This window comes from Platalea leucorodia (assembly GCF_965183815.1).
Source record: "Platalea leucorodia genome assembly, chromosome: 4".
In the NCBI taxonomy this organism is placed as follows: Eukaryota; Metazoa; Chordata; class Aves; order Pelecaniformes; family Threskiornithidae; genus Platalea; species Platalea leucorodia.
In genome coordinates this window covers 102,241,533-102,256,365 of record NC_138826.1, presented here as the reverse complement: position 1 = coordinate 102,256,365, position 14,833 = coordinate 102,241,533, and the positions used below count along the sequence as shown (strand labels likewise).

The 14,833-nt window shown below is 45.1% G+C and overlaps 1 protein-coding gene across 1 annotated transcript; it reads right to left on the bottom strand.

Moving 5' to 3' along the window:
* Positions 1–1,498: 1,498 nt before the first annotated feature.
* WNT16 (Wnt family member 16) lies at positions 1,499–12,293 on the bottom strand (the record flags this gene model as incomplete). The annotated part of the gene is made up of 4 exons (XM_082311255.1): positions 1,499–1,963; positions 9,591–9,877; positions 11,860–12,113; positions 12,205–12,293. The coding sequence occupies 4 exons, from the start codon at positions 12,291–12,293 to the stop codon at positions 1,499–1,501; spliced, it is 1,095 nt and encodes a 364-aa protein (XP_082167381.1).
* Positions 12,294–14,833: the final 2,540 nt, after the last annotated feature.

The following is a 14,833-nucleotide window of genomic DNA, read 5'->3' as shown; positions in this document are numbered from 1 at the left end:
TTTCACATCAGTGTGTATTAACTGCAATAATTATAACCACCCTGATGGTAAAAAAAAAGAACATTTATGTAATTCTCTGACTAATTTCCCCCTGCACATGCAAATAAAAATCAATTAAAGGCTACGACAATAGTAACAAATATCTAACCAACAAATGTCAAAGGCTGTCAACTATCTTATCACATTAGTTTTGGAAACCTTTTACACAACTTGCATAATTTAAATATTTACAAAATATAAACTTTCTTGTCTTATCAAAAATAAGTCTTTGCACATTTAAACAACAGAAATCCTTTCACATGACGCTTTTTAAGCCAGGCATTAAATCATTGCATAAAAATAAACAACCTTTCACAGATGTAAAATAAAACTGAGCCACCATATGGAGGGGGAGAAAATGTTACCAATAACAGTTTAAATATTTTAGTGGTGTGAGCCAGTACATAAAATACATTGTGCACTGAACTTACTTAGGATGCAACCTAATGAAGAGTTGTAGCTGCTGCTTCTATAAGAGAAAGCAATGTTTTAAAAAATCTTTTGCTTTATGGCAGATTTCTTTGCACTGAATCTTGTATGGCTAATTGTGAAAATGATGGTGAACCACTAGCAAGAAGGCTGAACATGGCAGGTTATTGCATACAGTCCAACGGTGGGGTGACGACCAGCTGATTCGCAGATTGTGTATTCAGATACCGAGGAAATGCCTGTGAAGGATTTTATTTCCTTCAAATACCAAACTGTATTTCTGTCCCTCCTCAGACCTGTCCTTTCTGTGTTTGAAAGACAACCTGTAAAAAACCCTGGGGTTGCTATCTGGTACACTGTTCACGTTCATCAAGCTGTGCTCCAGCCCCTCTACTCTGGACACAGCTTTCTCCACACCGATGGACTGTTCTCTTCCACCCAGGCTCTCTGCAGTCACGCATGTTTCTCAGTACCAGACACTTTTCTGCATATTATGCAGAAGACAGCTTTCCAAATGGTTGCAAAGCAAATGATTCATGATCAGTAGCAGAACATTCTCCCATCTTTTTTTTTTTTCCTAAAGCCTGCAGAAATCAACCATCTAGTCCCAGTTTTAAAAATCCAGACATAAGGATTATATCTAATATGTCTTACACACCCTCTTAACTCTTCAATCTCTGGCTAACGAGATCTTGAGTTTTCTCTACTGTACCTACTGACCACATGGATCTTCAGGGCGTTGTGGCTATTAAAGCCTTGGAAAGCTTAGTGTCTGTCCCTGCTCATGCAGTTACGTGTTCAAATGTGTCATCAGGAATCCTTTTTTGTTGTTTTAGCTGTCCCTGTGTGCAGGCTGCTGTTCGCTCAGTTGCTCTTTCATATGCCAAATGCTTGGACTACCCGTTGTTTGGCAATACCCATTCCCCCTGAGGCTGATCCCCCTGCAATCCCACATGGTAAGAGTATTTACTGCCTTGTTGTGTGTACCAAACAGTGTGGGATGGTTTGGCCGTGTTTTCTGTACTTCATCTTATTTGCAGGTGTGTACGTCGGTCATGGTCTCGCACCTCCGGCAGCGCACGTAGCAGCACCAGACAAACTTGCATTCACACCTTTCCACGTGCCTGACGACGTGGGTGTTGTACCCGCGCCCACAGCACAGCAGGTTGCAGCCGTCGGGCCCCTCCGAGGTGCGGTTACATTCCCTTCCCTGAGTCCCAGGGATCCCCAGTTTTAGGTCTTCGACACAGTAATTGGGCGATTTGTTCACATACAGAAGGTCTTCTTTCCCAATTGGTATTTTTCGCTGGCTCTTCTCTTTCCTGCGTAGCTTTTTTTTCAGTCTATCTGATATCTGTATGCTGTTTTCATACTTATCCTTTAAAAACCGGCCAATCTTTTCAAAGGAGGACATTGTTTTCCAACAAGTTTTCACAGCACAGGAGCCAGAAACACCGTGACAACGGCAATCCACTGACATCAGCTTTGCTACAGCCTGAAAGCAAAGGGAGAACGACATTTGGATGCGGTCTTTCGCTCACTAGGAATACTGCCTGACATCAGTAACACAGAGGTCTCAAAGTATTTAATGTTACAGCTGCCATTGCCATTTCAGTGATGGGGAAGCCAGAGCACAGGAGGATGCATGTTAGGAATCAGGTTTCCAACTCCAGACCCCCACTATGGGAAGCCTGGTCTTCAGAAGAGCTCTGCATTTGCACTTTGCAATGGTGATAACGTAGCAATATTGAATCACAATAATGAAAGCTTGTATTTCTGGCTGGCTTTTCATTCTGGAGGATCCTAAATACCTGAAACGACATGTCCTGCGTCGCTCCTCCCACCGCTGGAAGGCAAACGGCCCTCCTGGGGAACAGCAGGAGGGGAAGCAGGGACAGGGCAAGTAACGGCACCATTCCTACGTGGGAAGACATTTACTGGGCAGGTCTATGCCATCTTTCAAGGGTGCCTTGTGGCTACCATCAAGATCACTAAACATCCACAACACAGTCTGTAATTAAGGCCACAGGAATGGTTTGAGGTCGCACAACAGTGTCTGTGCGACCAGCGTGGCTCAGCATCCGAAGCAGCGCAGCGTACGGCCTGGAGGCGCCTCGGGGCAGACCTGTGTTGGAAAAACAGGAGGATGCCCATGTCTCTGAGCTCCACGGAAGGTCTATCAAAGGAGTCGCTATAGCTCAGCAGAGGCGTTTTCAACTCAGGAATTCTGGAGTAAATCTCAGGTTCTTCCCACTTACAGGATCCAGCCCTGTTCTTGTAATTCAGGCATACTAGTACTATCATGGGTTTCTAGTGTCTCCAGTTGCATAACGGCTCTATTTAACAAATACAATAGTTGCACTCACACTACTTTTATAACTTTCAATGTTTTAGCAAAATTTCCAGTTATTACCAACATTAAAATAACCTAAGGTGGGCTACTTTTCCACACCCACGCAAACGCAAGCACTGGGCTGAACAATAACTGTCTGACCAACAACGGAAATCTGCAGCCTACGTTAAGCTTTTGCAACGCTCAAGAATTTGGGCTCCCTATATATGAGACCAAGCCTCAAAGAACTGGAATCTGTAAACAAGAAGTAACTTTATCTGGGACTGCAATTCAAATAGTCAGCAGACAATCTGGAATATCTAATAGTTGTACTATAAAATTATACAATTGGAGTTGTGACACATCTTACATTATAGTCTGGAAAAGTGCACAGAAAAATCACCGCATGCAGAGATACAGCAAAAGGATAAGGTACCATAATTTGGGGGGTTTTTTGTTTTACCTTTCCATTAAGGTACTCTCTGGAGCCATCCTGTAGACTCATACGAGCCATTAGTTAATGGTGCAGAAAGCCCATGATAGTGTCTTCCATTTTACTAACCTTTTCCATCCTATTTAATTTCCACAATAAAGGCAATTGGGAAAAGTAACAGAAAGAGTGAATTTTTAATGAATTCATAGTAAGTTTCTCTTTAAACTTCTTATGCAGCAAGGTCAATACAGATTCAAATTATTCTTCTGTGGAGGAACCACTATTTTCCACAAAGTGGGGAAGACAAAAGAAATCCAATTTCATGCTGTTTATTAATATTCACCCTAAACCTTCACTTACTCCACAACCCCCAAAAATATTAACCACTGTCAATCTGTCTTTCTCTAACTGTCTTAGGGAAGAAGAAATAGAAAACAAATCTAACACTCTCATCTGATTTTCCCTGAGACAGTAGTTTCATTTGTGCTTGTTCTTAAGCCCTGATTCTGCAGTGAGACCAAGGCCCTGAAATCCTACCGAGCCCTACTGACCCTATGCATGACTAGAAATAAACTCAAGTCCCAGACTGCTTATTTGTAGCTCAGGCAGCACAAATGCCATCCTCAAAGTTTCAGAGCTAGTCAAGGCATGGAGCAGATAAAACGAGCTGTTTCTACCCTGTGTGTTAAACTAGGAATTTTCGTCATGGTAACTGCGGTCACTGAGTCCAACATGGTTAAATCCATTGATTTCAGCGGGAGTTGAGGTCTCCTGCCATGTTCTGCCCCAAAGATATTGACACAAGCCCGAGTTGGTATTTGCATATAACTCTACAAACATAATTATTAAAAATACACGACCGAAGTGTTTGCTTGGAGTCACGTCCTTGGTTAATGAACACGACTGATTTGTTGGTAGAGGTTACTACAGAAGCCAAACAAGCAAGGCATTCACAGAACCATTAGCAAGAACGAGCAGGTGTATGCCCTGACCTAGAACAGCCATTAACCTTTGCAAACTAAACCTGGTGAAGTGATGCACCAATACAAGAGATACTTCCAGGTGCTGTGGATTGCTTTTGGGATTGGAGATTTTTCCCTATCCTAGAAGAAATAAGAATATTGCAACAAGCAGACCCTCACCCCAGAGCACACACAGACTCTTTCAGTGGCAAATCAACTGGCAGTAATTCTTGTAGATACTTATCTTCTCTCCTTCACAGGCTAGTTTCTGTTTAATAGACCGATGTGACCTTGTGCTCGTATCTCCAGAATCTATCAATAAGGAAATCACTGGGTAGTCAGAATATGCATCATTAAGACGTAACAGTGATTGAGGCAGATGAGAATTTGAGATCCAAGGACAGAAGTCTGTTAGAATACAGATAACCTAATAAAACGTCAAGGGAAAGAGAAACATGGTATTGAAAGATAAATTTTACACACAATTTACAAACAGAAGGGATTTAATAGTATTTTCTAATTTCTAGGATTAGTTATTTGTATCATAGCAAGTAACCAGAATCTCAAAGTAGTTTGAAACCACATTTTGCTATAAGATTTATAAGGTTACAGATGTAATCCTTGCTTTCACTGCAGTATGACAGGGTACTAACTAGGGAAGAAACAACAGGGGGAAAATATACAGTTTGGCTTGGGGAAAGAAATGTACTTCCAAGTCTGCTAGAATCAGGCATAGTAAAATCTGCATGAGGCAGAAGGATCCAGAACTTCTCAGGGGAAGCACTGGACACGTCTGCTAGGTGCTAAGGGCGAGTTACTTCCATGTGGGCAAGTAGCCCAGCAGATGACACTCAGAGCCTTTCTCCGAGGATAAAAACTAAAGGGAGACAGAGTCTCTAAACAGCAGAAACAGATGCTGGAGTCTCAGGCAGTGTATGGACGATCAGATCAATGCAAGAACTACAAATGTGGTTGTGTGTGGAAGCACTGAGAACATCCATAGCAGTTACAAACATTTGCGTTTTTATTCTGTGTTGCTCAGGATTCTCACATGAAGCTTTGATACAATGTGTTGTAGAATGATTTATGGTGTCATCACAACTGTGCCTGACCCTGGGCTATTGCTTCCCAGCTGCTATGATGGGCAAGTTTTCTGGTTGGACTCCAACATATTTTGGGTTGCCCCTACTGCCAGCACAGGGAGCTGACATCTTGCTTTGGCTGATCACAAAACATGCCGCTGGATTTCAGGCTGCCATGTGAACTTTAATGAACTCCCATAGTTGAACATCTGGCAAAATTTAGGGACTAGGAATCTTCTCTTGCTGTTTCCTTGCAAATAAACCTGAGGGTGCCTGTAGAGCTGACGCAGCCTTCTGGTGGGATGTGATCAGTGTGGAACTGAGCTGGATCCAGGAGTGTTGTGTTCGGCCACAAGCCCACCTGAGCTGTTGCTCTTGCCCCTATTGCCACTTGCTGCCCTCAGCCCTGGTGGTAATAGCACAACAAGAGCACAGCGTTAAGTGATGAACTGGATACAGTGCTAAACACTGATCTGTGTTAAAAATTAACCCGAAAAAAAGATCATTTTTAAACTGAGTTCCATTCACTGATCCAATGCAATTAACAGAGGGAGCAGCATGGGGTGGGAATGTGTGGCTACGACACGTGGGTGGGCAAAAAGCAGAGATTGGTCTGCAACTAAGGAGAATGTCAGTGGAATCACAGTTTTTATACCCCTTAATGCCACTTAATGCTTAATAACTCCAAGCTAAGCTCTCTGTTGCAGGCACTGTCCTCAGCTGTGAGACAGGGGCTGCCAGTACTGGTTTTGCAATGGGAACTGATGCCTGTAATCAAACAGCCTAATTCAAGCCACTGGGAGAAGATAGCAGGACTATTCATTAAGACAAGCACACGTCCTACCAGAGGTACAACACTTAAGAACAGTTCCAGGCAGTTGGTGGGTCTGTTACCAACCCACAAGTATCAGTAAAAATAAACTCTCTGATGAGCCAACCTATTTCAATGTGAGAACACAAGTCCTGCAGATCAAATAAATTTCCACAAGTGCAAAACTGAGCAGAAATTCTTCCAACACTGAAAGAATACTCCTACAATAATACTCAAACCATAGTGCCTGACTCCCCTCATCCTTTAATTTAAGGAGCGGAGGTACCCAACTCACATATGCACATCTAGGTATCCTGAACATTACAATGCTAAAAGATGATGAACATTTATCTTGTGGCAGAATAAGGAATGAAATCTGGATCTTCTGAGGTTCAGGTTAGTATCCTAAACAGTGGACAACTCAGTCAAAGGATCCTTACTGGTTTAAAATTGATACATCTTGGATTTAACTGTGAGATGTAGAAATGTAAAATATCATTTTGTATGGAAATGGGAAAGGATCAAGAGAATTCTGCACATACCAGTTCCATTCGTAACTCCAAACAAACACAGAAGTATTGTCCCTGGAAGACTGCTCTTGCAAGACACAGAACCAGGAACACGACAGTATTTATTACAAAAGGTCATAAGGTACCAAGATACATTGCAAAACATTCTTCTTATAAGCCCCAAAACATGAAGGTCAACATTTTCCAACATCTCCTAGTTAAGGATTTTGAAACTACAAAAATCAAGAGTTCTGCTGAACTTTACTTCAGCTAATATCGCTGCTACAAATCCCAAGTACCAACAATAAACATTCTCTTTCACTCTGGACAGGGGTCAAAATATTTGCTTTATCCTACAGTTTGCCATTAAGTTACAAAATATTTATGCATGGAAGCTGACTAAATAGTCTGCATATTTTCTTCCCAGATAATGAACAACAAATACACCATTGATACAAAATCGGTGAAATAAGGATCTTCCGGCCTTTCAGGCTTGCAGTGGATGTTTTTTTTTTTTTTAAAACACAGTAAAGTGTCTTGGAAAAGGAATGAGCATAGGTATCGTGTGCACCAAATGAGCCTGTGACAGCGTACTTTGAGAGCCTTCTTGGAGAGCTCAGTATTGTGAAAAGCCTGAAATCCTGAAAGGTCCTCAGGACCGGACAGATCCTTTTGGGCTGGATTCTACCACATTCCTGGAGATCGACAGCCTAGTCTAAAACTCTGCTTTCGTGAAGTTATGTATATTAAGAGGTACCACTCAACATGAATAGTAACAGACGATACTACAGTTGCATGACATTAAAGATGTGGACTCAGAATCGATGATGTTTTCAGGCATATAACTGGCATCTAAGATAACTTGGATCCTGTCAAAAATACTATTCATGGAAAACAAAGACTTGCTTAACTACATCCTCCAACCGCCTGTAGCTTTAGCTCACTGTTTGAAAACATGTTATCTTCGACTGAATGCACTCTTCCCCTTTGCCAGTCAGTCCTGTCCCCATGAGGTAGGTGGCCCAGCTGTCTGTGTGACCGCTATAGATGAGATCAGGGAACTGATCCAACTTTAAAGAAAGCAACCTCAAAAGAAAAGTTTCTCTTCTGGGGGGGGTGTGGGTGTGGGTGTGTGCGGGTGTGTGTTTAAAGCTGAACGGTTCCTTGGCACAGTTCACGGAGCAAGACCCCAGACAGAAATGCTGGTGCACCTGCAGGAGCGAGTGATGGGCACAAGGATGGTGCTGGCAGACCATAAGCAAACACTGTAACTGCAGACAAAAGGACGGCAAACTGCTGCAGTTGCTAACATAGAGCTAGAGGCAGACACGAGAACAGGGTTATCAAAGAGACCTGTGTTGCTGTCACCTAAACACAGAAATCACATCTCTCTTTGAAGTTCCTCTGGAGCCTTGCACTCTTCTTCCCTACACTTTGACTCTCACCCTAATATGAGAAAATGGCACTGTCTAATGACAAACATGAGTATTATAATAAAAATTAATATCTGTATATTAAAAATAATGAAATTAAGGGAGATAATTTTATGAACATTATTATCTCCTCCCTTAACTATCTCTCTCTACAAATGTGATAAATGACCCTTTGCTCTTTCCCTAAGGAAATAATCACTTAATCTTCTGTTCCTCTTATTAACATCCCCTACTACATAATACCAACCACCTTTCCTTGGAGATAAAGTAGCTGAATGGCATCTAATTAAACTCACAATAACTGTTTTCAGCATCTACTTAGTTTTAAAGTTTGCTTCTTCTACTTCAGTCCTGAAAAGAGCCTATGTCCCTGAAAGATTTTCTGGTTTTCCAACTATATAACTTAATGACATTAAATAAAATACATTACCTTGTAAACTGCAAAAATTGGTTTAAATTAAAATAGTTTGCAATGATACCACCAGGGCTCTTATGATGGCTTACTATGGCTATTCCCCATCTATGGCTGATAGGAAAGTTGTTTTTGGAAAAACCCGCTGATGCTGCTTCTGGCTACAGGAAATTACTGAGTTACAATGGAGCCCATCGATATGTGTAGTCAAAACCAGAGAGCCTCCATTTCTTTTCTTCAGTTACGGCTGTGTCACCCAACAGAACGGATTTAAAGTATTACGGGGCCAGAGAGAGCCATTAAACACTTGCGTAGTTAAAAACTCCAAGGTAAAGCAGAGAAACTAATTTTAAAGCAAGAACCAGAATCCAAGTCTCTGCCATTCCAGATGTAAGCCCCAAGCACCAGATTACAGACTCACATCTCCCTATATTGGCTGTTTCTGCCCCCGTTTATCATCCTCTGCAGAACAGGACAGGAGGACCCACTGTCACCCCCACCCCCACACACATTCCCTCTGCTACCATGGGTTTGAAGTCCTTTGGGTTGAAGAAGAGCTATCCGAAGCCAGTCTCCTCTCACTTCTCTGATGAGTGCCCTAACCAGTGAGCTACTTTAAAACAGAGGTGTCATTTCCATCCTGTCTTTTAAAAGAAAGGTTAACTCTCAGTTTCCCCTCTGAACGATTCTAGAGTTCTGCTCTCAGATGCGGACCCCAGTTCTGTGGATGAGTAACGATGCCTTGTGTCCAGTCTGCCTGCTCATTCAGTATTAGAGAGAATTAAAAATGCAGGTCATGATAATAACAGAATAATCAGTGAAAAAACTCTGAATGTATTATGCTGATAACAAGACTATTTCAAGTTCTCTACAGAATATCAAATATCTATTTGAGATTACTCTGATTAGCACTCCAGATCTAATTCTTACTTTGTGATTTTCTTTTAACCTGTGAAGTTTAGTTAGTTAATTAGTTAAACCCAGCTCTGATTCCGGGTTTGTACACATTTGCTTTGGCAGTGTTAGTGCAGTTCTTGCCATTGGCCCTATCTGTACCTGCAGTCAAGGACTGGCCTCGTTTGGTTGATGCCATTTTGCCAATGAAACCGAACACGCAATTGCTGCCGTTTCCGAATGGTGACACATACCTGCCTCCCAGCCTCGTTGTTGTGCAGGTTCATCGCCGCCAGTCCGCTCCCGTTCTTGCCCGTTATGTTCTTAACGGGCACATCCAGGAACTTTCTGCTGAATGACATTCCGTAGTGGATATCATCGGAGCAGCCGCCCCAGTGCCAGCCCTCGCTGGCCGAGCCGCCGTGCCGCAGGTTCGTGTCGCAGGAGCACTCGGTCATGTTTCCTGCGCTGCACGATCGCGTCACCGAATGCACGAGGCCCGCCGACGTCACCGCATATATGAACGCGGTCTCCTTCGTGCCTACAAAGCAAGGCACGAATGTGTTACTTCATAACTCCCTTTGATTACCTTCCTGGCGGAGCTGTAGAAACCGATTTTACAAGCCAGACTACTATTAAAAGGGAACAGTTACAAGTTTAAAGTCATCGCAGCTTGGTCTGTAGAGTTAACTTGTTTAAAGCACTGGATATTCGCATCCAAAAAAAGACTTCAGGGCCTCTTCATATGACCATGCTATTAATGGTACTGTTTCTGGCTGCTTGTACCATGTGATTTTTGGTAACGCCTTTCTAAATCTGGTTGGAACTTTATTTGCCCCAGAAACTTTCAAGCCAATTATGTTTTAATAAATAAATAAAAAAAAATCAACCCAAAACAAACCACACCCCAGACTCCTTACTCCCCACTCTGCTTTTCACTATTCATATTGATTTAAAGAAGAAGAAAAGGTTAGTTCAGATCTCAGAGGAGGAGCTTGAAGCTGTCACGATCCCAGGTTACTTTGGTATAGAGCCAGAACTTACCTCATGCTAAATTTAGCAAACATTGAGGTTGTTCTAACTCACAAAGGCTGCAAACAGCCCCAAGAATCTTAAACCCGGCAGAAATCAGGATGGCACAGGAATATTTGGCCCATGTGCTTTTCCTAGAATAAGCTGGCCATAGGAAAGACAGCAGCATAAAAAGCCTTTAACTGTTCCTATTACACCTCAGAAGAAACATGGAGGGACCTGCCTGGGCCTCTTAAGCTAGTCCCATTCTCTGAGACTTCTGGCATAGTGTGGGACAGATCTTTAAACCGTGTTAAGCAAGGTATACTCTCTAAGCAAACCAAAACATCAATGCTTGGCCATTAATTGCAGCTAAAATTTCGCTGTACTAATTTTCACTGTTGTAAAAAACAACTTGTTATTTCCAGTATCGCAAGTTCCTGCTCATGGGCAGGAGAGTTCCTGTTTGTTTCTCCTGTTCATATTAGTCTGTGGTGCTGGTACCGTCGTAAAACGTTTCCACAGGACATACTAGTGAAGCTTCGTGGGTTGGCAGTTCACCCATTTATGGGTCTGTAAGAAGAGTTCTTCCCATTGGACAGAAGACTAACATACAACACATATAGCTCCATAGAGTAGGGTAAACTGCTCCCTGTTTTTTTTTTTTCTTTTCCTTTTTGGAATAGGCATCACTTTTTATTGCTCATTTTACATTTTCATGGTTAATATTTGTTTTTTTTTTCCCCTGTTGTATTGTAGTACAAAGTGAAGATTGCACAAACACAGAATGAAGCACCACAATACTTAAGTTCACATCAATGGCTACGCCAAAATCATTGAGCAGAGTGCTCAAAAGAAACTTGCAGGATCAAGACCTTTGATACTGCCATTTGATACAAACAAAATGTCCCTATTTCAGTGTAAATGTCAGCAATTCCATTATTAATTCACGCAAGGAAAGCAGCTTTGGTCTCGCTGTGCTGAGCAATACCGTCTGATTGAGCACATAGGATACATTTTAAAGTAATTCACGTTGCATTTAGTGCTGTGAGCAGATTTTTACCTGCAATCAAGTGACCTTTTCGAAACACGGCGTGTCATTACCCCACTCCTTTAGTAAGTATGACATAAGGGGATAAACCCAACACCAGTCTAAGAATAACAACATTTCAACACAGTTAAGTGGATCTAGTTAAAGGCACTGTCATCCACGGGCGTATGAAGCAAAAATTACAATAAGCAACAAGAGTTTCGGAGACACAACGGCAGGTTTTGTCTGCTCGGGGCATTTCGTGTACCTGTCTCAGCCTCCCGGGGCGGGTGCGGTAAGCGCCCTCCGCGACGGCGCTCCTCCGCCCGGCGCTGCAGGCGGGACGGCCGGTCCCCTCGCCCGCCCCGCCGCAGCCCCGGCCCCCGCCGCCCGCCCCGCAGGGCCCCTCCGGGGAGGGGAGAAGCGGGGCAGCCCCGCGGCCGCACCTGCGGGCCGGCGGCCCCGTCGGGGCGGACACTCACCGCTGCTGAGCTGGTGCCCGAAGGCGGCGGCGGCGGGGGCGGCGGCCCCGCGGCGGGCGGCGGGCGGCGGGCGGCAGTCCCAGCGCTCGTGTCGGAACTGGCTGCGGCACTCCTGGAGGCCCAGGCGCGCTCCCTCCCGGATGGCGGGCACCAGCTCCGGCTTCTGCTTGCACAGGTCCTGCTGCCGGCGGCTCAGCGGCGGGCTGGCGCAGCCCGGCTTCTCCGGCCCGCCGGCGGCGGCGATGCCCAGCCACCTGCAGAAGCAGCCCCCCGTCAGCGCCGGGCCCCGGCGGACCCGAGGGGACGGGCGCCGCGCAGCCCTCCCTCCCGCGCCCGGCTACTCACATCCAGGTGCCGCCGGCGGCGGCGGGGCAGAGGGCGAGCAGCAGCGCTGCCCGCAGCAGCCGCGGTCCGAGGGGGGCCCGGCGCCCCATGCCCGCCGCATCGAGCCCTGCCGCGCCGCCGCTGCCCGCCGCCCGGCCCCCCGGCAGCGGGGACCGAGGGGGACGGTCGCCAGTCGCGCCCCCCCTACTCGGCTCTCCCCTCCTCGGGGGGCAGGGGGCAGCTGGCGGGGGAAGCCCGGGCCGTCGGAGGGCCCTCCCGGGGAGGATGGGCTGGCGGGGAGGGCGGCAGGAGGGGAAGCATCGGGAGCGCTTGATTCCCTTCAAGGTGAGAAAGTTGGGTTTGATGTTTTCCCCGGCTGCGTCCCCGGCTCTGCCTCCCCCGGCCGCGCATTGGCCGCCCGGGGGCCGGGGCGGGCCGGGGCGGGCCGGGAGCGCGGGGGCTGCGCGCCGCTCCGCGCCGCGCCGCACCGCTCCGCACCGCAGCGCTCCGCCGTGCCCCGGCCGGGACCGGGGGAGCTGCTCGCCAGCCCCTCTGTGGCGCTGCCCCTTCCCGCTGGGGTCTGAAGCGCTGAGAGCGCCTGGGACGGGTGCTGGCGGCGGGTCCGGGCGCGACGGAGGGGGGCTGCAGGCAGAGGAACCTGTAGGTCGGCAGTGGTTCCATCCACAGAAAGAAGAGAAGGCACAAAATACTGATGTTAATAAATCATAACAGTCCCCACACGTTTTATTCATATTTCCTAATGCTTTAGTAGTATTAACTAACCGGATCCGGAGTCAGCATCAGTATTCATTAGGAGAGCGTTTGTCTGCTCCTGCTAACTTCAGTGACAGACTTATCAACTACTACCTTAATAATTGTTAGTTACTCATTTTACACATTAAAAGCCAATGAGTCAGCTAGCACCTGATGAAGAGCTGGTGTTGGCACTCTGGACTTTCAGGTCCTCTTTGATCACAATATATTGCTGTTTCCTTCTGTGAAAGTGAAACACCTGCACTAAAAATAATCTGGGTAAAATGGCAGCTCTGCAAAGGCTTTGATTTGATACAGTTGTAAATTAGGGAAATAGCTCTTGTTGACTGACAATAGCTCTAAGTGAAGACCACAATAAATCATCTCAAATGACATGTACATTTTTAAGAGTACAACATGTAGAGAAATAATCACATAAATGTGCTGTTCCCCCTGTCTTTTTCCCCATGGATATGCTGAGATATCTTAAGAGCACAGGCTGTGGTACATTTAGATCCATAAAATTATGTCTCCTTCCTACATCGTGCTCATTTGCCTGCTCTTAAAGGGTCTCCAAAGCACCACCAGTCCTGGGAAGATGCCGTATGACCCCACGAGCTATTTGAACCTTCCGATTCGGCTCGTTTTCTCTGTTCTGAATTGTAGTCTGGAGAACATCTGCTTGTGGTTGCAGGGGAACTTAGTCCGGAGTGAGGGAAATGGATGGAGGGCCACGTCGGAACACAGGGAACTGGCCATGAAACAGGCCTGAACCAGCTAAAACTGTGTGGGCTGTGTCAGAGAATTATCTAATTATTCCAGGACACATGGTTTGTTTTATCCTCATTGCTGCTTCCTGGCTCCACCTACTAAAGTTAATTCAAAGCCCTGCTCTAGCAGCCGTGTATTTCTTACGTGCTTCTTGATCTGATGTTTGAATTTACCATCTACTCTTAAATGATTTTTTCCTGACAGTTCTTTTAACAGGGTTCTTCTCTGTGGTTTGTTTGTTGGGTTTTTTTTTGTTTGTTTGTTTTTTAGATTAGTATGGAGCTTTTGGTCCTCAATTCTTATATGTGAATTTTTCTCTAGAAGCTGCAGAATCTTATATGCTAATATCAGTGTAAGATTTAAATTAGAAAAATACTGATTTCAAAAATCCAGTCCTATTTGTAGCATATTTTATGTATGATACCATAAATAAATTACCTCTCTGTTGGGTTCCCATATGCTGGGATCTGATTTTGTCTACATTTTTCTACTACAATAACCATTAAGTAGTTAGGAAAACCCTTTGATCATATACACTCATGTAAAGTGAAACAGTTGCAACTTGGAGGGCTGATGCTAAAAAAAAAAAATAATATAGATTGTAAGGGACTACTTGAGATCATCCAGTCCAATCTCTAACAGCGACTGGAAGCAAACCACATTTTTCCATGACCATCTGATTTAAAGAAGTTTGGATTACTATGTATTTGTGTCCTAATCCCCCATCTGCCTCTCTTCCCATCTGTTTCCCTTACAACCACTCCCCATTGCCCACAGCCCCTGCACCTCCTCTCTGGCTGTTGCAGCCCGGTTCCCCCCAAGATCCCCCAGCCTCTGCCCTTCTCCTGCCTCTCAGCTTCCCACCTGCCATTTACACCATCGCTCTTCTTTATTCCCTCCAGCAATATTCTCCTCTCTGGGCAAAAGCAGCACATACGGGAGTATTTGTGTACAGGAGTATCTCTATAGTCTTGAGCTATGTGTGTGCATACAAGTCAGTTGGCTACTAGGAAGGGAAGGGCAATCAAATTACTTTGCAAGTCATGTGCTTTGCAAACCCACAAAGTGACACGATATTTGGAAATACCTTGCCGATCTACCAAAATGTATTGAAATTTGCCAAACC